This window comes from Microtus ochrogaster, chromosome 6, assembly GCF_000317375.1.
Source record: "Microtus ochrogaster isolate Prairie Vole_2 chromosome 6, MicOch1.0, whole genome shotgun sequence".
In the NCBI taxonomy this organism is placed as follows: domain Eukaryota; kingdom Metazoa; phylum Chordata; class Mammalia; order Rodentia; family Cricetidae; genus Microtus; species Microtus ochrogaster.
Genome location: NC_022013.1, coordinates 39,952,452 through 39,967,433, shown reverse-complemented (window position 1 = coordinate 39,967,433; position 14,982 = coordinate 39,952,452). Strand labels below are relative to the sequence as shown.

Sequence of the window (14,982 nt, the reverse complement as noted above, 5' to 3'; positions counted from 1 at the left end):
GCTCATGCTCCCTGAGAACTGGGCAGTAGAACCGCTCATGCTCCCCTGAGAACTGGGAGAACTCCTTCCCTCTTGTAGATCTAGTCTCCCCTAATTTGTTGCCGTCATAGACCAGGCCAGTTCTGATCGACATATTTGCTCCTTAAATAAATTCATGCCTCCAAACAGACAGAGAAGTTAGCCAAATCTAACCACCATTCTTTATCTTGTGCTGGAAAGTGCCAGAGCGCCTCCTTTTATTAGAGATGTCGATGGAATGCTCTTTATCTTTACTAATGATGTCATGACTTTTTTACAGGTACATGTCAACCTTGTACTCACACCCTGATTTTCCAGAAAAAGGCCCAGAGCAGATTAATGAAGAGCTCATGAAGAACGTTAGCCACAACCCCCTCTTACTTCTCACACCGCAAAAAGTTAAAAGATATGTTGAGTCTTTATGGAAGAAGAAAAGCTCTGGCCAACCTGTCACCTTTACTGACATCTTTGGGATGTTGATAGGAGAAACACTAATTCAAAATGTAAGTCTTAGTCAAATTATAATCCTAACTGTAGTAGACAATGCAAATTAATTATGATGTCTGACAGTGGGGAAAGCACAAGATGTTTTGTACAGTCTAAGCCACTCAATTTATTTCTTCAGCAGTATATGTGCTAAACACATGAACCAGATGTTAGGATTCTTTGTTTCAAACTAGTACTCATCAACTAATTTAAACTACTCTGAGCTTGACATGTGTGAAAGAACTTTTATATTTTTCTTTTGAAAAGTCAAATTCTCACTGTCTATTCCCCCCATGAATGGTAATCTTTTTAGGTGAAATGGTGAATGCAAATAGGGAGGAGGGGGAGAAGGGTGGCAGGAGGGGGGAGGGAAATGGGAGGCTGGGAGGAGGTGGAAACTTGTTTTTTTTCCTCCTTTTCTCAATAAAAAAAAGTTACAAAAAAAAATAGAAAAAGAGGAGATTTTTCTCTCCTCAGCAGATAAGAGCATTTACTACTCTTGCAGAGGACCTGAGTTAAATTCCCATCATCAGCTGCCTGTAATTCCAGCTTCAGGAGGATTCAACACCACTGACTGGCCTCTAGGAGCACCTGTGCTCTCACATGCGCATGTCCACATATGAACAGACATTCATATTGCATATTTTAAAATGATAAATAAATGTTGGGTTATGGGAGCACACTCAGGATGCAAAGCCAGGTGAATTTCTGTGAGTGCAAGTCCAGCCTCGTCTACTGAGTGAGTCCAGGACAGTCACAGCTACAAAAAGGACCCTGTCTCAAAATACCAATAATTAATAATAATAATAATAATAATATAGTAATAATAAAAAATGAGAGAAGACTAATCATAACCTTTATCTGGTAAGACTCAGAAAAGGAAATGTACCTCAGAAAACAAATATACTTGATGTATCACCACCGGGTGACATTTCATCTGAAGATAAAGCAGGAGAGAAAGGACATCCTGTGCCAGGGACTCCAGCTGAGAATTAGTTCCCAGCGCCAGGACTGCCAAATGTCCCTCCACTACAAATGTTGATACAATCCCCAGAGATTTGTTTGTTTTAGAATAAAGATGACATTTTCCACAGAGCTTTACTTAGAAACAATAGGACTTAATTTTATTACAAAAATTCAAATAGTTTGCTTGAACATAGTTTTTATCTATATCCATGTCTATGTATTTAAAGTCATTTTGTTTTATTTTGTGTGTATGGACAGAGAATGAGCACTACCTTGAGTAGTTTGAAGGAAAAGGTCAACGAAGCTCGGTGCCCCTTGCCTCTATTCACCTGTCTCCATGTCAAACCTGATGTGTCAGAGCTGATGTTTGCTGGTATGTTGTCCCATTTATCAAAAAAAAATCCCTTGAGATGGAGATTTCTAGTGATTTTCTCTATGTAAAAAATTCATAAGCAATTTCAGTTGCTAATTATAATACATGTTCTGTAACAAGACAGTTTGAAACTGTGGAAAATGATAAGCTAGATGATTTTTCTGATTGGGAAGGGTATTCCCCAAGACTGAATGTGATGTCTGTTCATTTAGCTCAGTGAAAGGGAGAGTAAATTGTGAATGCAGTCAGTTGCTGAATGGTCCGTTTTCTACTGACTGCTGACAATGGGATGCCTGGTGTGTTAACAGCCATGTTTATGCTTGTAACTGAAAGGCAGAATGCCTTATTTGTAATAAATGAAGTTCCACGTGTTTCTTCTGTGGCTTCAGTTCTCGGGTGCTGTAAAAGTACATGTGTTTCTGTGGAATCCCAGCCACAGTCATATTCAATGCAGGGATGTCATTGACTGTTTTTAGGGACACACAACTCCATAACTTCATTCACATTGAGCTCTTAAAAATCCAACATGGATTAGTAGATGTAAATCCATCACCCTTTTGTAATATAACTCTCTTTTTGCCTTGACTAAATATTCTCATGCAGTAATCCTTAATAGTTTATTTAAAAGTGATTTGTTCACTAATATATTAATATTTATTAGTGATATGGATTAAAAGGTTTATTGTGCTATGGTTTCCCGAAAGTGTTATTCACATATATTATTTTAATCCACTTTTAGTGGATCCTAGGGAGGTAAGTATTTTTAACTTTGAATCACAGAAGAGCGAGTAAAATCTCAGAAATACGGTGTGACTTGTATAGTCAGCATGAGTAACAGTCTACTGCAGAACTGAGAACTGACTTTGGAAAGCCTTTGTTTTTCTAATAACATCATATTGGTTTATCTGATAACTGATCTTATTGGACACAGATTTGTCGGCTCTCAGAGTTACCCCCCTCTCTTGCTACAACATTTCATTCCTGCCTGTAAGAGCTTGCTCTTTGTTTGGGAAGTTTAGAGTAAGCATTAAGGAAATGGAGAAAGAATACAGCTATATTTGGGTTAATTTTCATTGACTTCTTGTAGCCTGCATCCCTTCATCTCTTAATAATGTTTTGACAAAAGCTTGTGATAAAATATAGAAAATGCGTCAGTGCCAAGCCGCAATTAAATTTCTTTACGTTTTAAGAAATCAGCGTGTTCTGTGAAAGATGGCATAAGAAAAACCACTTTTTAAGAGCTTAAAGATGAATAGGATTTTGTCTATATGGGTAAATTTAATTACTGGGCTGTCAAGAGTGGGAGAGAGGCTTGCATCAGAGTGTGCATGTATGCCCATCAGCAACAAGGACCATAGCTTTGACCAGGGTATGGTTTATAATGGAGACTTAAGACTTTGTTATACATGAGAAATAAGTGCTGTGATGAAATTGTCCCTTCCTCTAGCTATTCTTTTGAGGAAACTTGAAATTTTGGGGACTGACTGAGACCTTAGCACTAGTATTCTTATCAGACGTACGTCAGTGCTGGGGAAATCATTTTTTACCCCACAAGCATTGAGATAAGGTCAGAAGGGCATGAGAGTTTAATTTGTAAGCCTTGACTTTTATGTTGTTGAAATTTCTCCAGAAGGTCATTTAATCTCTTTGGTATATACTTTCTTAACTATTTTAAATATCATTATTTATTACCTTTACTAACTGGAGGAGGTTATAATGACAATTCCTCATTTATACATAAACCTAACAGTTATAGAAATATAGGTATTTTATTATTGTCACAATTACTATAACCTTTTTCACATCGGCAACTATTTTCTCAGAGCTTTTAGTTGACAACCATGGTCAAGGAAAAAATTAACTAAAATATGAGTTAGTTTTTCTGGAGGCTAATGGCCCAAGGTTCCTCTTCAGTTGTAGATCTTGGATCTGAATGAGTCTGGCCTGAAAATCTGTCTCTATGAGATGCTACACACTATTGACCTTCACTATTAAGCCTCTATGATAAGGAGGGTCAAGTTGTGTCTTTCATTAGCTCTGGGAATTTGGTACCCACCCAGATAAGACATTCTGAGTTGTATATCATGAATGTTCAAGTAGTTTTACTTCAATGATTAGAAAAGAAAAACATAGAAAGAAGAAAGAAGGAAAACATGTCTTTATTGCGAGAGAATACCCTTTTAACAGAACAGAAAGATTGAAACAATCAGTGAATTATTTTCTAAAGACTGCCAAAGAACCCAATCGGCTAATAGGAGTTTTGTCAACAATTATGCTTCATAAATACCAGAGAATGTTTTTCTTCCAGACTGTTGGAACAGCTTTAGACAGTTTTATTCTTTGGAAGGTTTTCAACAAATGAACATTAGTGTTTAAACCATTTAATAGTCTGACTCCTCCACTCTGTTACATTACTGTGAAAATTTAAAGCCACGTTTAAGGCTTTCCAAAGGTGAATAACTTACCTTTACTGAGTATGACTTATAGCTATAGACTAGGCATAAAGATAATAAGTTAATCAATTTTGAGACAAAGTTTTGACATGCATATCATGTTTCTGTAGATTCTCAAATTGTTGGGATTATCGATGCATATCACCATGCCTTGTTTATGGTAACCTTTAAAACAGAAACCATACTTATGAAACTCACTGCCTTTTCTCTCCGAAAGTATAGTCTCATTGAAGACATAAAATTGAAACCTGGGCAAATTAATAATGTACATCTAAAATATAATTTCTGGCTGAAGTATGTAGATATGACATAGGATAACGTTGCATAGCTTTACTCTAGTCATGAAAATATTTTACAGGGGTGATTGAAATAGGATTCAAGTTGGACTTGGGGGTAAAAGTCATCTTTGAATAGGAACAGCATGTCATATTTCGAAAAGAGCCAAAAGTCTGTTCTGGAGAGTCACTAACATTCCTGCACCCCTCACTGAGGATCCCAGGACTTATACATATGTTGTGTAGACTGTGGCCATGAGAAAGACTTCATTTCTGATTTAGAAGCAATTGTATCTCCAGCTGTCTTAGTTTTATGATAATGGGAAATGGTTATTGCTTTGGGGCTGGGGCTGGGCATTTAAATTACTGGGTTAGTGTTTTTTCAAAAAAGTCCATTGGTTAGGGGCTAGAGAGATGGCTCAGCAGTTAAAGAACTCTTGGTGCTCTTGCAGAAGACTTGGGTTGAGATCCCACTATCCACATGGCTACTTACAACCATCCTTATTTCCTGTTTCAGAGGATCCTGTGTTTTCTTCTCACCTCTGTGGGCACCTGGTATACATGTGATACCATACATACATATAGGTAGAACATGCATACACATAAAATAATAAATCTTTTAAAAATGTGTTTTGAAGTCCTTTGGCAACATAATTCAGGTAGCCAAGAAGGTAAAAATGTTAGTAGCAGGAACTTTAATTTTCAAGTTCAACTTGAATCACTGTGAAGAGATCCTGAGACCAGGGAGATACTCTTCAAGAAAGAGGCAAGTGCATAGATGCTCAGTGCCAGTACATCTGGATGACAGATCTTATGCAGTAAACAGAGCTCTAAGCAATCAATGCATCAGTCAGTCAATAGGACATTTATCTCGGCTGATAGTGTAGTTTCCCAAAATAGTCAAGTTGGAGAGGAGGGAAGGTGGTGAGGTTGTGTCTTCAGACAAGGGTCGTGGGAGGTGATGATGGAGCATCCGAGTGAAGTGCTGAACAGGAAGTGGAAATGAGCAACGGAGGATACAGGAGAGAGGCTGAAATTGAAATGTATGAGTCAACTGCTGGAGGGTTGGAACTGAGTAACAGGAGGAGGCCTTTGGCGAGGAGCTGAGGGCAGATCTGAATGTTTGAAAATGTCTGTCATCACAGTGTGGTCAGCCCACAGCAGCAATTAAGTGGGGATCAATCAGAATGAAAGGGGGAGGAGATTCATGTTAGTTCCCAAGACAGTGCTAGAAATGAAAACATCGGCCCAGGAGTTTCTTGACTAGCCTCTGCTTCACTGCAAGTCATGTCTTCCAATGTCACATCCTTTGGTCTAAAACTGGCCCTTTCAGATGCTCCATTCAGCCTGGATTTAAATGAGACACACTATCTCAACACAATTATGATTTTACAGCTTCCTCTCTGGTAGGCAAGTTTTCTTCTCCCTTGAGCAAACAGAACATGTGAAGCATGATCCTTTTTCTAAAACGATGACAACGCACTTCTTGGACATTCAAACGTTTTAGAGTTGAAAGTCAAAACTGTTCGTAATCGATGTAGTTTAGTATCCCCGTGGACTCTAATAGTCAAACAGTCTTGTATTTCTCCAATAGGAGGTTTCCACACTCCCAGTTGACTGGGATAGCTGATGTAGTAAGAGTGCTCCTTGCCCTACATTGAGTTCAGATCAAGGTTTACCACAGAAAACTCACAGAAAAGCTAGTGGATTGTATACTTATTTGTCCTGTGGTTGCTGAACAATATATTTGGAATGTATAATTTCAGAAAAGTAAACTGAGCAAAATAGTAAGAGCAGACAATTTGGAGTTGAGAGGGGAATACATGATGTGGGTCTTTATAGAGAATATTCAGCCAAGATCTCAAACTAAATGTAAAGAGAAGCCATGCAATTGCAGAGAAGAGCAGCAGGTAAAGAATCCCATGGAAATGGCCTTGACTTCCGAGGAACAGCAGGAAGGCTTGGGTGGTTAGGGTGTAATAATATGCAATAATAGAAAGTTTGACGCAGGATTGGTTGAAGTGAGCAGATGGGGTGTACCTGCCTTTCAGTCACAGGGTGAGAAGGCAAGAGGAGGCTTTCAATTGGCCTTGGTTTCTGTCATTTCTGTTTTTCCAAGTTTATTTTGACCCCAGTAGGTGGGAGTGGGGTTGTGAGGGAAGTGGGAATGCAGAGAAAAAAGGAGAGGGTTGAGATATTTTAGGAAGTCCCTGTGGAGATCCAGGGAGAGGGTGCAGCACCCTGTGTAGTATGGGGATGATGCCTGTGGTGACGAAGACAATGTCTAAAGATAAACCCTCTAGTACTTGGCTTTCCAGATGTGGGCTGTTATGTCAAGGGAGGCAATCATAAAAGAGAGTTAAAGTAAGAATCCTGCTGTGGGCAGTAATGCTAAGAAAGGAAGCCAATGGAGTGGTGACCAGCACAGCAAAAGTCAGACCCAGACATTTGGATTTACTAAAATGCAGATCAGTATTAGATTCAGTGATGCCATGGACAGACCACAAGCATCCAGTGGCTGCTATTAAATGAACTGTGTCGTGGCTTCCCCTATACTTCCTCCATTTCTTAGTTCACTGGGGCCTTAATCTTACAAACCACCTACTGATTTTATTCATGCTGTTAAGAGTAGGGACTTAGACCTGAGGACATAGTTGATGTATTCAGGTTATGAGCACAGTTTATGAGCTACTTCATAGGGTTTGATCCCAGACTCCCTGGCTCCAGGGTTACGTTGTGCACTGTACCTGACAGTTCCGATCTTGGTGTATTACTAAGAAATCAGAATAACGTCTTTTGTATTATGGTTGGGACTTTAGAATACATGATTATAAAAAAAGTTAAGTAAAGGCACAGAAAATACTTCTTCCCCATTTTGTCAAGGGTGTGATTCATCATAAAGAATTGAATTTCTTTGGTTTCCTTAATAGAGTTTATGTCTGAGTTTTTTTTCTTTCAGTTTAACAATCTTAAGGTGGACTATGCAAAAGATGTCTGAGATTTTAAATAAAAAAGTATTCATTTTGTGCCAATTAGAAGGGATCTTTTCATATTGTCTTCATCTTTTTTTTCCTCACCCACTACACCGTATCATGTATTAGGCATTAATCAATACTTTAATTAGTTAACATAATGAGAGAAGTTAATCATGGTGCTGTTTGAGTCATTATTAATTATGTGTGCCTTTGTATCATTTTCCTATTAATGAAATGTCTTTTTTTTCTAAAATACTTTTAGATTGGGTTGAATTTAGTCCATATGAGATTGGCATGGCAAAATATGGTACTTTTATGGCTCCTGACCTATTTGGAAGCAAGTTCTTTATGGGAACGGTTGTGAAAAAATATGAAGAAAACCCTTTGCATTTCTTAATGGGTGAGTGATCAAAAGCGCTCTCTCTCTCTCTCTCTCTCTCTCTCTCTCTCTCTCTCTCTCTCTCTCTCTCTTACTGTCTCACTGTCTCCCTCTCTCTCATTTTAAACATGGATGGATTTTAAGTTATTCTATATTTCTCCTTTCTTTTAGGTGTCTGGGGCAGTGCCTTTTCTATATTGTTCAACAGAGTTTTGGGAGTTTCTGGTTCTCAAAATAAAGGTTCTACAATGGAGGAGGAATTAGGTATTGTAAACGTCTTGCATTTATGAAAAGCTACACTGAAAATCAACTTTATTTATAAACAACACATACGTATGTGGAGAACATTAACTCTTCATAAGGATTTTAATTTATCAGTATCAGTAGCTGTGTTTGTTGAAACAATCTAAGTGTTTCCTAAAAATTCTGTCCATATGATTTATGTCCTATTATGACATCGCAGTTGTGAAATTTACAAAGATCACTCACTGTTCTAAGAATAGTTTGTGCCTGGGCATCTCCTGTTCTTTTCCTTGGTATATTTCTAAATACTGTTTTTGTTAATGAGTACTCCTCTTTAAGACAATAAAGGTAGCCTTTTAAAGATTAGGTTTATTAACACATGAATATTGATTTTTTTTAGGGATGAGTCCATCCCTGTCACGTATCGACATAGTGCCAACTTCCTAGAATTTTGCTAGTCTATCCTTTATGACACTAATTCGCAGTATTTCTAAAAAGCAGATAAATTAAGTCATGTCTTGCAAGCTAAAACTAATGGTTTTCATTAAATCTAATTCATGTTATGAAAATTTAAGAACAAGTTTTATAAATATTGAAAAAGTAGACAAACTGTTTTGTGGACTAGTTGTTTATAGTTTTCATTAGACAACTACAGGGATATGTAGGAATATAGTTTCCTGAATGAATAAGTTTGACTTTTATAAAAAGTAGAGCATGCATTCAGGACTTGCCCAAAGTCTTGTGATCTGCATCCAGTAAGTACTGTGTTTTGATGGACAGTGGGAAGAAGCCATTGGAAGCAGAGTTAGAATTTTTGGATCCAAGGATGTAGTTCTGTTGGTAGAGTGCTTGTTAGCCCAAAGAGTCCTGGATTTGATTCCTAGGAACATAAATCAGGCATGGTGACCCAAATTTGTTACCCTAGTACTCAGGAGATGATGACAGAAGGATGGGAAGTTCAAGATCATTCCTAGCTACACCACATGGTTGGAGAATTCCTTGGGATACATGAAATCCTGTCTCAGAAATAATACAAACAAACAAAAAATGAATGAATGAATTTGGGGCCAGTGTATCAGAGGTCAGGGTTACCAGCCAATTATCTACTATTATTTTTCTGTCCATGTAATATCACAGGTCTGTCTGGGAACACAGAATAAAAACAATAAATTTTTTAAACGCTCAATTCATTTTAATAATATATTTATGTTAAAATCATACCATGTTATTTTTTTCTAATATGTGGTCTTCAGATATCACGAACAATTGCAACTGACACAATGAAGTTTTATATGCATAAGAGAATGGAACTGAACCATGATCTGGAATGCAACCCATGCCATTCTGAGTACTATTTCTCCTGCGAAGGGGACTTGAGTCCAGAAGTTGATGGCTCCTTCATCTTCTCCTTAGGACTGCCATTTGTTCTTCTAGATCACTCTTAAGAAAGTATTGGAAAAGTAATTTTATTATTTCATTAGAGCCACCTACTTCTAAATGACATTAAAAACAAACAGAAAGGCCACTTGTTGCTTGTGGTACTTGCTGTCATCCAATTATCACTCAGGTAGGGAGCAGGCAAAGTGGGTACCATCTGGAGCCTGAGGTGGTCATCAATGCAGACTCAGAATCTCTCCATGGTTAAACCAGAATCAAAGTGTATAAGATGAGGGGCTGGGCAGTAGCTCAGTGGTGGAATACTTGTCTATTGTGTCCAGAGTCCTGGGTTTGATCCCCAACACTGTAACAGCAACAGCAACAAATAGAGGTTACCCAGACAGGGTGGAAGGTTGTAAGATTGAACTTAATCTGGACCTCATAGAAAGATCTGGATTAGCCTGGGCAAAAGTAAAGGATGAGGTAATCCTGCTTGGTTAATGTGAATCGTAGCATCCCAGATGGATGTCCTGTTTTCAGCCAGTAGTTTTGTGGAAGTCAGTCTTTTCTGAGTCACTCCGTCCTTTCTGGATTACGTGAAGAATTTTTTAAAAGAGAAAGGAAAGCAGAGAGGAAGCCCACTCTGGGTGGTCTGCTTCCTGTGTTCCTTCTCTGAATAATCCTGATAACTCAAGTTAATTATTTGTTCTTCTCCTAAGGCAGGAAGAGACTAGGGTAGAATTTACACATCAGAAGGTGGGCGAGACAGTGGCTGCTGGCCAAGCCAAAGGAAGAAGTTTACAGCACACAGTGCTGAGAAGTCTCTGCGGAGAAGTCCCCTTGAGGCCAGTGGTCAGCTGCTGGCTGCTCCATGTCAGGCTGAGGGCACAGGATAGGGTGTGTTTGGACTTCGCTGGTCAGCAGGGGGCATGCTACCTCAGATTATGTAAGGATTTCCAGAAATGAAACCGAAGAGGTAACTGAGGGGCCTCAGGACTTTTAGGGACCTCTTCTGCCTTTGGGTAGGTGAGGTCTCCCTATTAAGGCACACCCAGAAGGGTTTTTTTTTTTTTTCCTTCTCTTACCTTAACAAAGACTTTAAGGTAAACTGGACCTCAGTTAAATAACTTTAAATTAAATCATTTACTTTCTCAAGGAGGTTTCCATGTACGCAATTTTGCCTCTAAAAAGAGCTGTATAAAGATACAAGATAAGAGTTGCCACAGGTCAGGGAACCCTGATGGCTCTTCAAGCTGATGAGGGAGAGGGACTTAATCGGGGGAGGGGGAGGGAAATGGGAGGCGGTGGCGGGGAGGAGGCAGAAATCCTCAATAAATAAATAAATTTTAAAAAAATTAAAAAAAAAGAGTTGAAAGTCAACCAATCCTGCCCTGAAAATGTCCTCTCAAAGAAGACAGTGTGATTTTCTTAAATGAACACACCAAATACAGCCAAAGTAGAGCAAAAACCAAAACAACAGGGGCTGATAAAAGGAAATGCCTAAGGAAAAGAACATACAGGCAGCAACACAGCCACCCAAAGGACGACATCTGGAATGGATCTTGTCTTGCTGTCCCCCTCTACCATGCGGTGGACTTAGTGCTGTCATGGCTATAATATGGAAAGAACAATTGCATTAGCTTTTAAGTACTTTTTTTTGTTGAATTTTGTATTTATGACTGATGCCAGTAAAAAGTAAGTGTAAGGTCTCAGGAATTCACTAACCTTTCTTTCTATTGTGTAGCCATCCAGGCCCCTGGGCTCTAGTGAGTGTCACAGACATAGGGAGAGAAATATGGGGATGCTGCACGCCACACCTCTGCTTTTCTGAGCTTACAGCTTCCCAAACAGTTCTGTGAACGAGATTTCTAAATGTGTAACTAGTGCCTTGAAATTGAATAAAGAAAAATTGTCTTTTCTATTTGCAACCAAAGAGGAAGGAAAAATTCACTCTCGGGATAGTTCATATGAATCAGCAAGACGTCTGATTTTTTCTGTAAAGGATGATCACAAAACTAATCTTCAGGGTCCACAAATTAGGCATGTTTCTCCTGGGAAAAGATGGCTAATGATGATACTAGATTTTACTGCCGTCTTTTTATTAGGATGAATGGTGCCCCTTGGTTCTCCTGGTCTTAGTTTGCCTTGAAGGAAAACACACAATTCTTGACATACTGAAAAGTCAACAGATGTTTTTCAGTGTTGGCAAAAATCAGAGGTTAATTAAAGTGAGTGTGCTTTCTTCATATTCTGGAGACTGTATTGTAGATCACTTGTAAATTTGGATTTTGTCCTTTATTCACTTTCATAAACACTATTTCAAGACATAACCAAGCAGTTGTTATTATTAAAGTGAAGATAAAGTCATAAAAAAAATCCCTTTCCTTAAAACTAGGAATGGATAAACTTACACTAACTAAATTTGTTTGCTGGGATATTTTGTTACCCAGCGGTAAGTTTTTTAAGAACAGGTGAATCTGATGAATCTCCATTTATAATATTGATGTAAAGTTCCCTGTTGCCTGCCTCTGCCTCCGACTGCTGGAATTGAAAGTGTGCACCACCCTCCCTCATCCTCGTCCTACATTTATTTATGAATTTTGATCCCTGAGATGCCTCAATGGTTTTGTCTCCTTCCCACAGAAAATATTACGGCAAAGCACATCGTGAGCAACGACAGCTCGGACAGTGATGACGAGGCCCAAGGCCCTAAAGGTAAGAAAGTAAGAGCTTCCCTGTGAATTGTGAGCAGAGGAGGGGAAAGGCTTGTCTAACCCCTCTGTTCATGCTGATGACACGTGACGTCCTGAAGTGTTGGGATGGAGGCATCCAGTGAGAGACAGGACTACTCCATAGATCCCAAAAAGCAGTGGAACCTAAATAAATAAACTTAAATAAAAAAAAGCAGAAATCCTTAATTAAATAAATAAACTTAAAAAAAAAGCAGTGGAACCACATCTTTTCCTTTCTTTTAAAGCCTCAAATATGTTTGCACCTGTCTGAGGTGGTGGCAGTAGTAAATTCTGTTCTAGCTGGATTAGTGAGATGGACCACTTAGTATGGGAAATGGGATTGGAGAATACTTTTAGTTAGCTTTAAAATGAATGAAAGCATCGTTTGAATATTGTCATTAAGCCTTCTAAAAGGTTTGAGTGTCGGTACATTCCTTAGTCTTTTGTGGTGATTAGTAACTCACCTCTAAGGAAGAATGCCATGGTAGAGTCTGTTCAGATTATCAAGACTGCCAATATCACAGATTACTTTGGCAGTGAGACAGTGCAGCTAGATCTCAGTTTGATGTGGGTCAGAGTAGTTGGCAGTGCATTTTGAATAAGGATGACTGCGAAGGTGAGGTCCCGAGATACTTGTTGCAGTGTGGTGTTTGTTAGCATAGAAAAATGTAGAGATTGTATATGTTAACAGCAATTTTCTAAGAAAACGGTTCATAAAAAGGTACAGAGATAGTTCAAATATAAACAAGAACCAAATAAATGGAAAAACAGCTAAGCATCTAGAACTCAAGAGTCTTTTACCATTTGACTGTAACTGTCTAGACTTTAGAAAGCACAAAACTGTTTTGTCCAAAGCCACCAGAGAATTCTCCCAGGCATGGTGTGCACATAGGGGAGGCTTGTTTTCTGCCTGTTCCAATTATCACTGAAGAGAGAGAATCTTGTTTCATTTCCGGCCGGCCTGCTGTTATTTCTTCATAGGATGAGTTTATGCAAGGCAGGGAGCAGTTGCCTCCCCACAGGGTGTAGCTGCCCATGGCCACGGCATGGACAGCAGTGCTTCTGAGGACTAAACACTCCCTCCTTCCATGCTGCCCAGACTTTCAGAAGAGCCAAGTCCAGCTAGGTTTCAGCCCTAGATGGCTCCTTGCCTGGCAGCCCTGGTTATCAGCTAGAGTCCTGGGAAGACCCCACCCTGCAAGAAATAAGTCTTCATTTAAAAGTTTAAGTTTTATATTTTGTTAGGTGTTCAGACTTGCATTTTGAATTTCTTTTCTTATGAAGGAAACATTGAATTGTGGTGGCTCGCCTACAGCTTAGAGGTATAGTCCACCGGATTTGTTTTTAACAAAGGAAACTGGCAAGCACGAGGGGCACACATACAGTATATCTAGTACTTTGAGGACTCTTCAGTGAGACTCTGAACTGGACATAGCTGTCTGTTACTGATTGAGGAAATTGCTATAGACGACCAGAAAAGTTAGTCACCACTCAGTACTAGCTGGTTTTTGAGGCTGAGAAGTTCAGGAGCTGTTTTTTGAATTTGTTGGTTTTTTTTTTTTTTTTTTTTTTTTTTTTTTTTTTTTTTTTTTTTTTAACTTCTAGGTTGATATGGTGAGCATTTCTTAGTTCTCACTGTGCTTTTTTTTTATTGAAAAAAAAAATTCCTCCTCCTCCCAGCCTCCCATTTCCCTCACACTCCTCTCTCCCTCCCTCTCCAGTCTGAAGAGCAGTCAGGGTTCCCTGCCCTGTGGAAAGTCCAAGATCCTCCCCACTCCATCCTTGTCTAGAAAGGTGAACATCCAAACTGGCTAGGCTCCCACAAAGCCAGAACATGAAGTAGGATCAAAACCCTTTGAGAGCCATTTTAGGTTCCATGAAAGTTGGAACAGAGAAGTCGTTTTGGTCCCATTTTGTCCCAGACAGTGTTCCCCACTATGAATTGTCCCATTTGCCTAATGCCTCTGTTACAGCTGATGACTTTCTCCTGCCATGTCGTGGTCTCTGTTTACAGGACAGTTCACTCTGGGACTGCATGCATAGAGGTATGGGGTATGGTTTGTGAGAACGATTTAGCACTGTAATCTCACATGGCTTCGTTTCCCAACTGTCCAAATCTTCTCTCCTCTACGTAACCATCCTCTCAGTGGAGGAAAACGACTTTCTTTGCTCTCTCCGTAGTTTTGCCTTTTCTGGACTAGCGCATTGTTGGAAGCATGGTGTCTGCAACCTTTTCATATTTCTTTCCTTTTATAATAAGTACTTAAGTTACCTCTGTCTGTTCATGCCTTTATGTTTTGCATATATTTATAAAGAAATTATAGAAACTGAATGAATGCAGATACTCATCTCTCAAAATACACACAGGGGCTAGAGAGTTGGCTCATCAGCTAAAAGCAGTGGGCTCACCTGGAAGCTAACAGCCATGTGTAACTCCAGTTCCAAGGGATCTGACGCCCTCTTTTGGCCTTCTGAACAATACATTTACACTATGCATAGACATATGTGCGGGCAAAATACCATAACAATAAAGCTTTTAAGAATTAAAAGCAAGCAACCAAGCTCCTTAACACACAGAGTTTTATTTATGGCTAGAAACCAAATATGAGTGAGTACATCCCATGTTCCTCTTTTTGGGTCTGGCTTACCTCACTCAGGATAGTGTTTTCTATTTCTGTCCATTTGCATGCAAAATTCAAGAAGTC

At 39.1% G+C, this 14,982-nt stretch overlaps 1 protein-coding gene across 2 annotated transcripts in view; it reads left to right on the top strand.

Moving 5' to 3' along the window:
* Window positions 1-14,982, top strand: part of Pla2g4a (phospholipase A2 group IVA) — a 156,754-nt gene that overhangs the window by 114,571 nt on the left and 27,201 nt on the right. For both annotated transcript variants that reach the window (XM_013346713.2, XM_005348474.3), the window contains 5 exons: window positions 299-521; window positions 1,729-1,843; window positions 7,809-7,946; window positions 8,097-8,189; window positions 12,189-12,260. In XM_013346713.2, coding sequence (XP_013202167.1) covers window positions 299-521; window positions 1,729-1,843; window positions 7,809-7,946; window positions 8,097-8,189; window positions 12,189-12,260 — 641 coding nt within the window. The remainder of the gene's footprint in view (window positions 1-298; window positions 522-1,728; window positions 1,844-7,808; window positions 7,947-8,096; window positions 8,190-12,188; window positions 12,261-14,982) is intronic.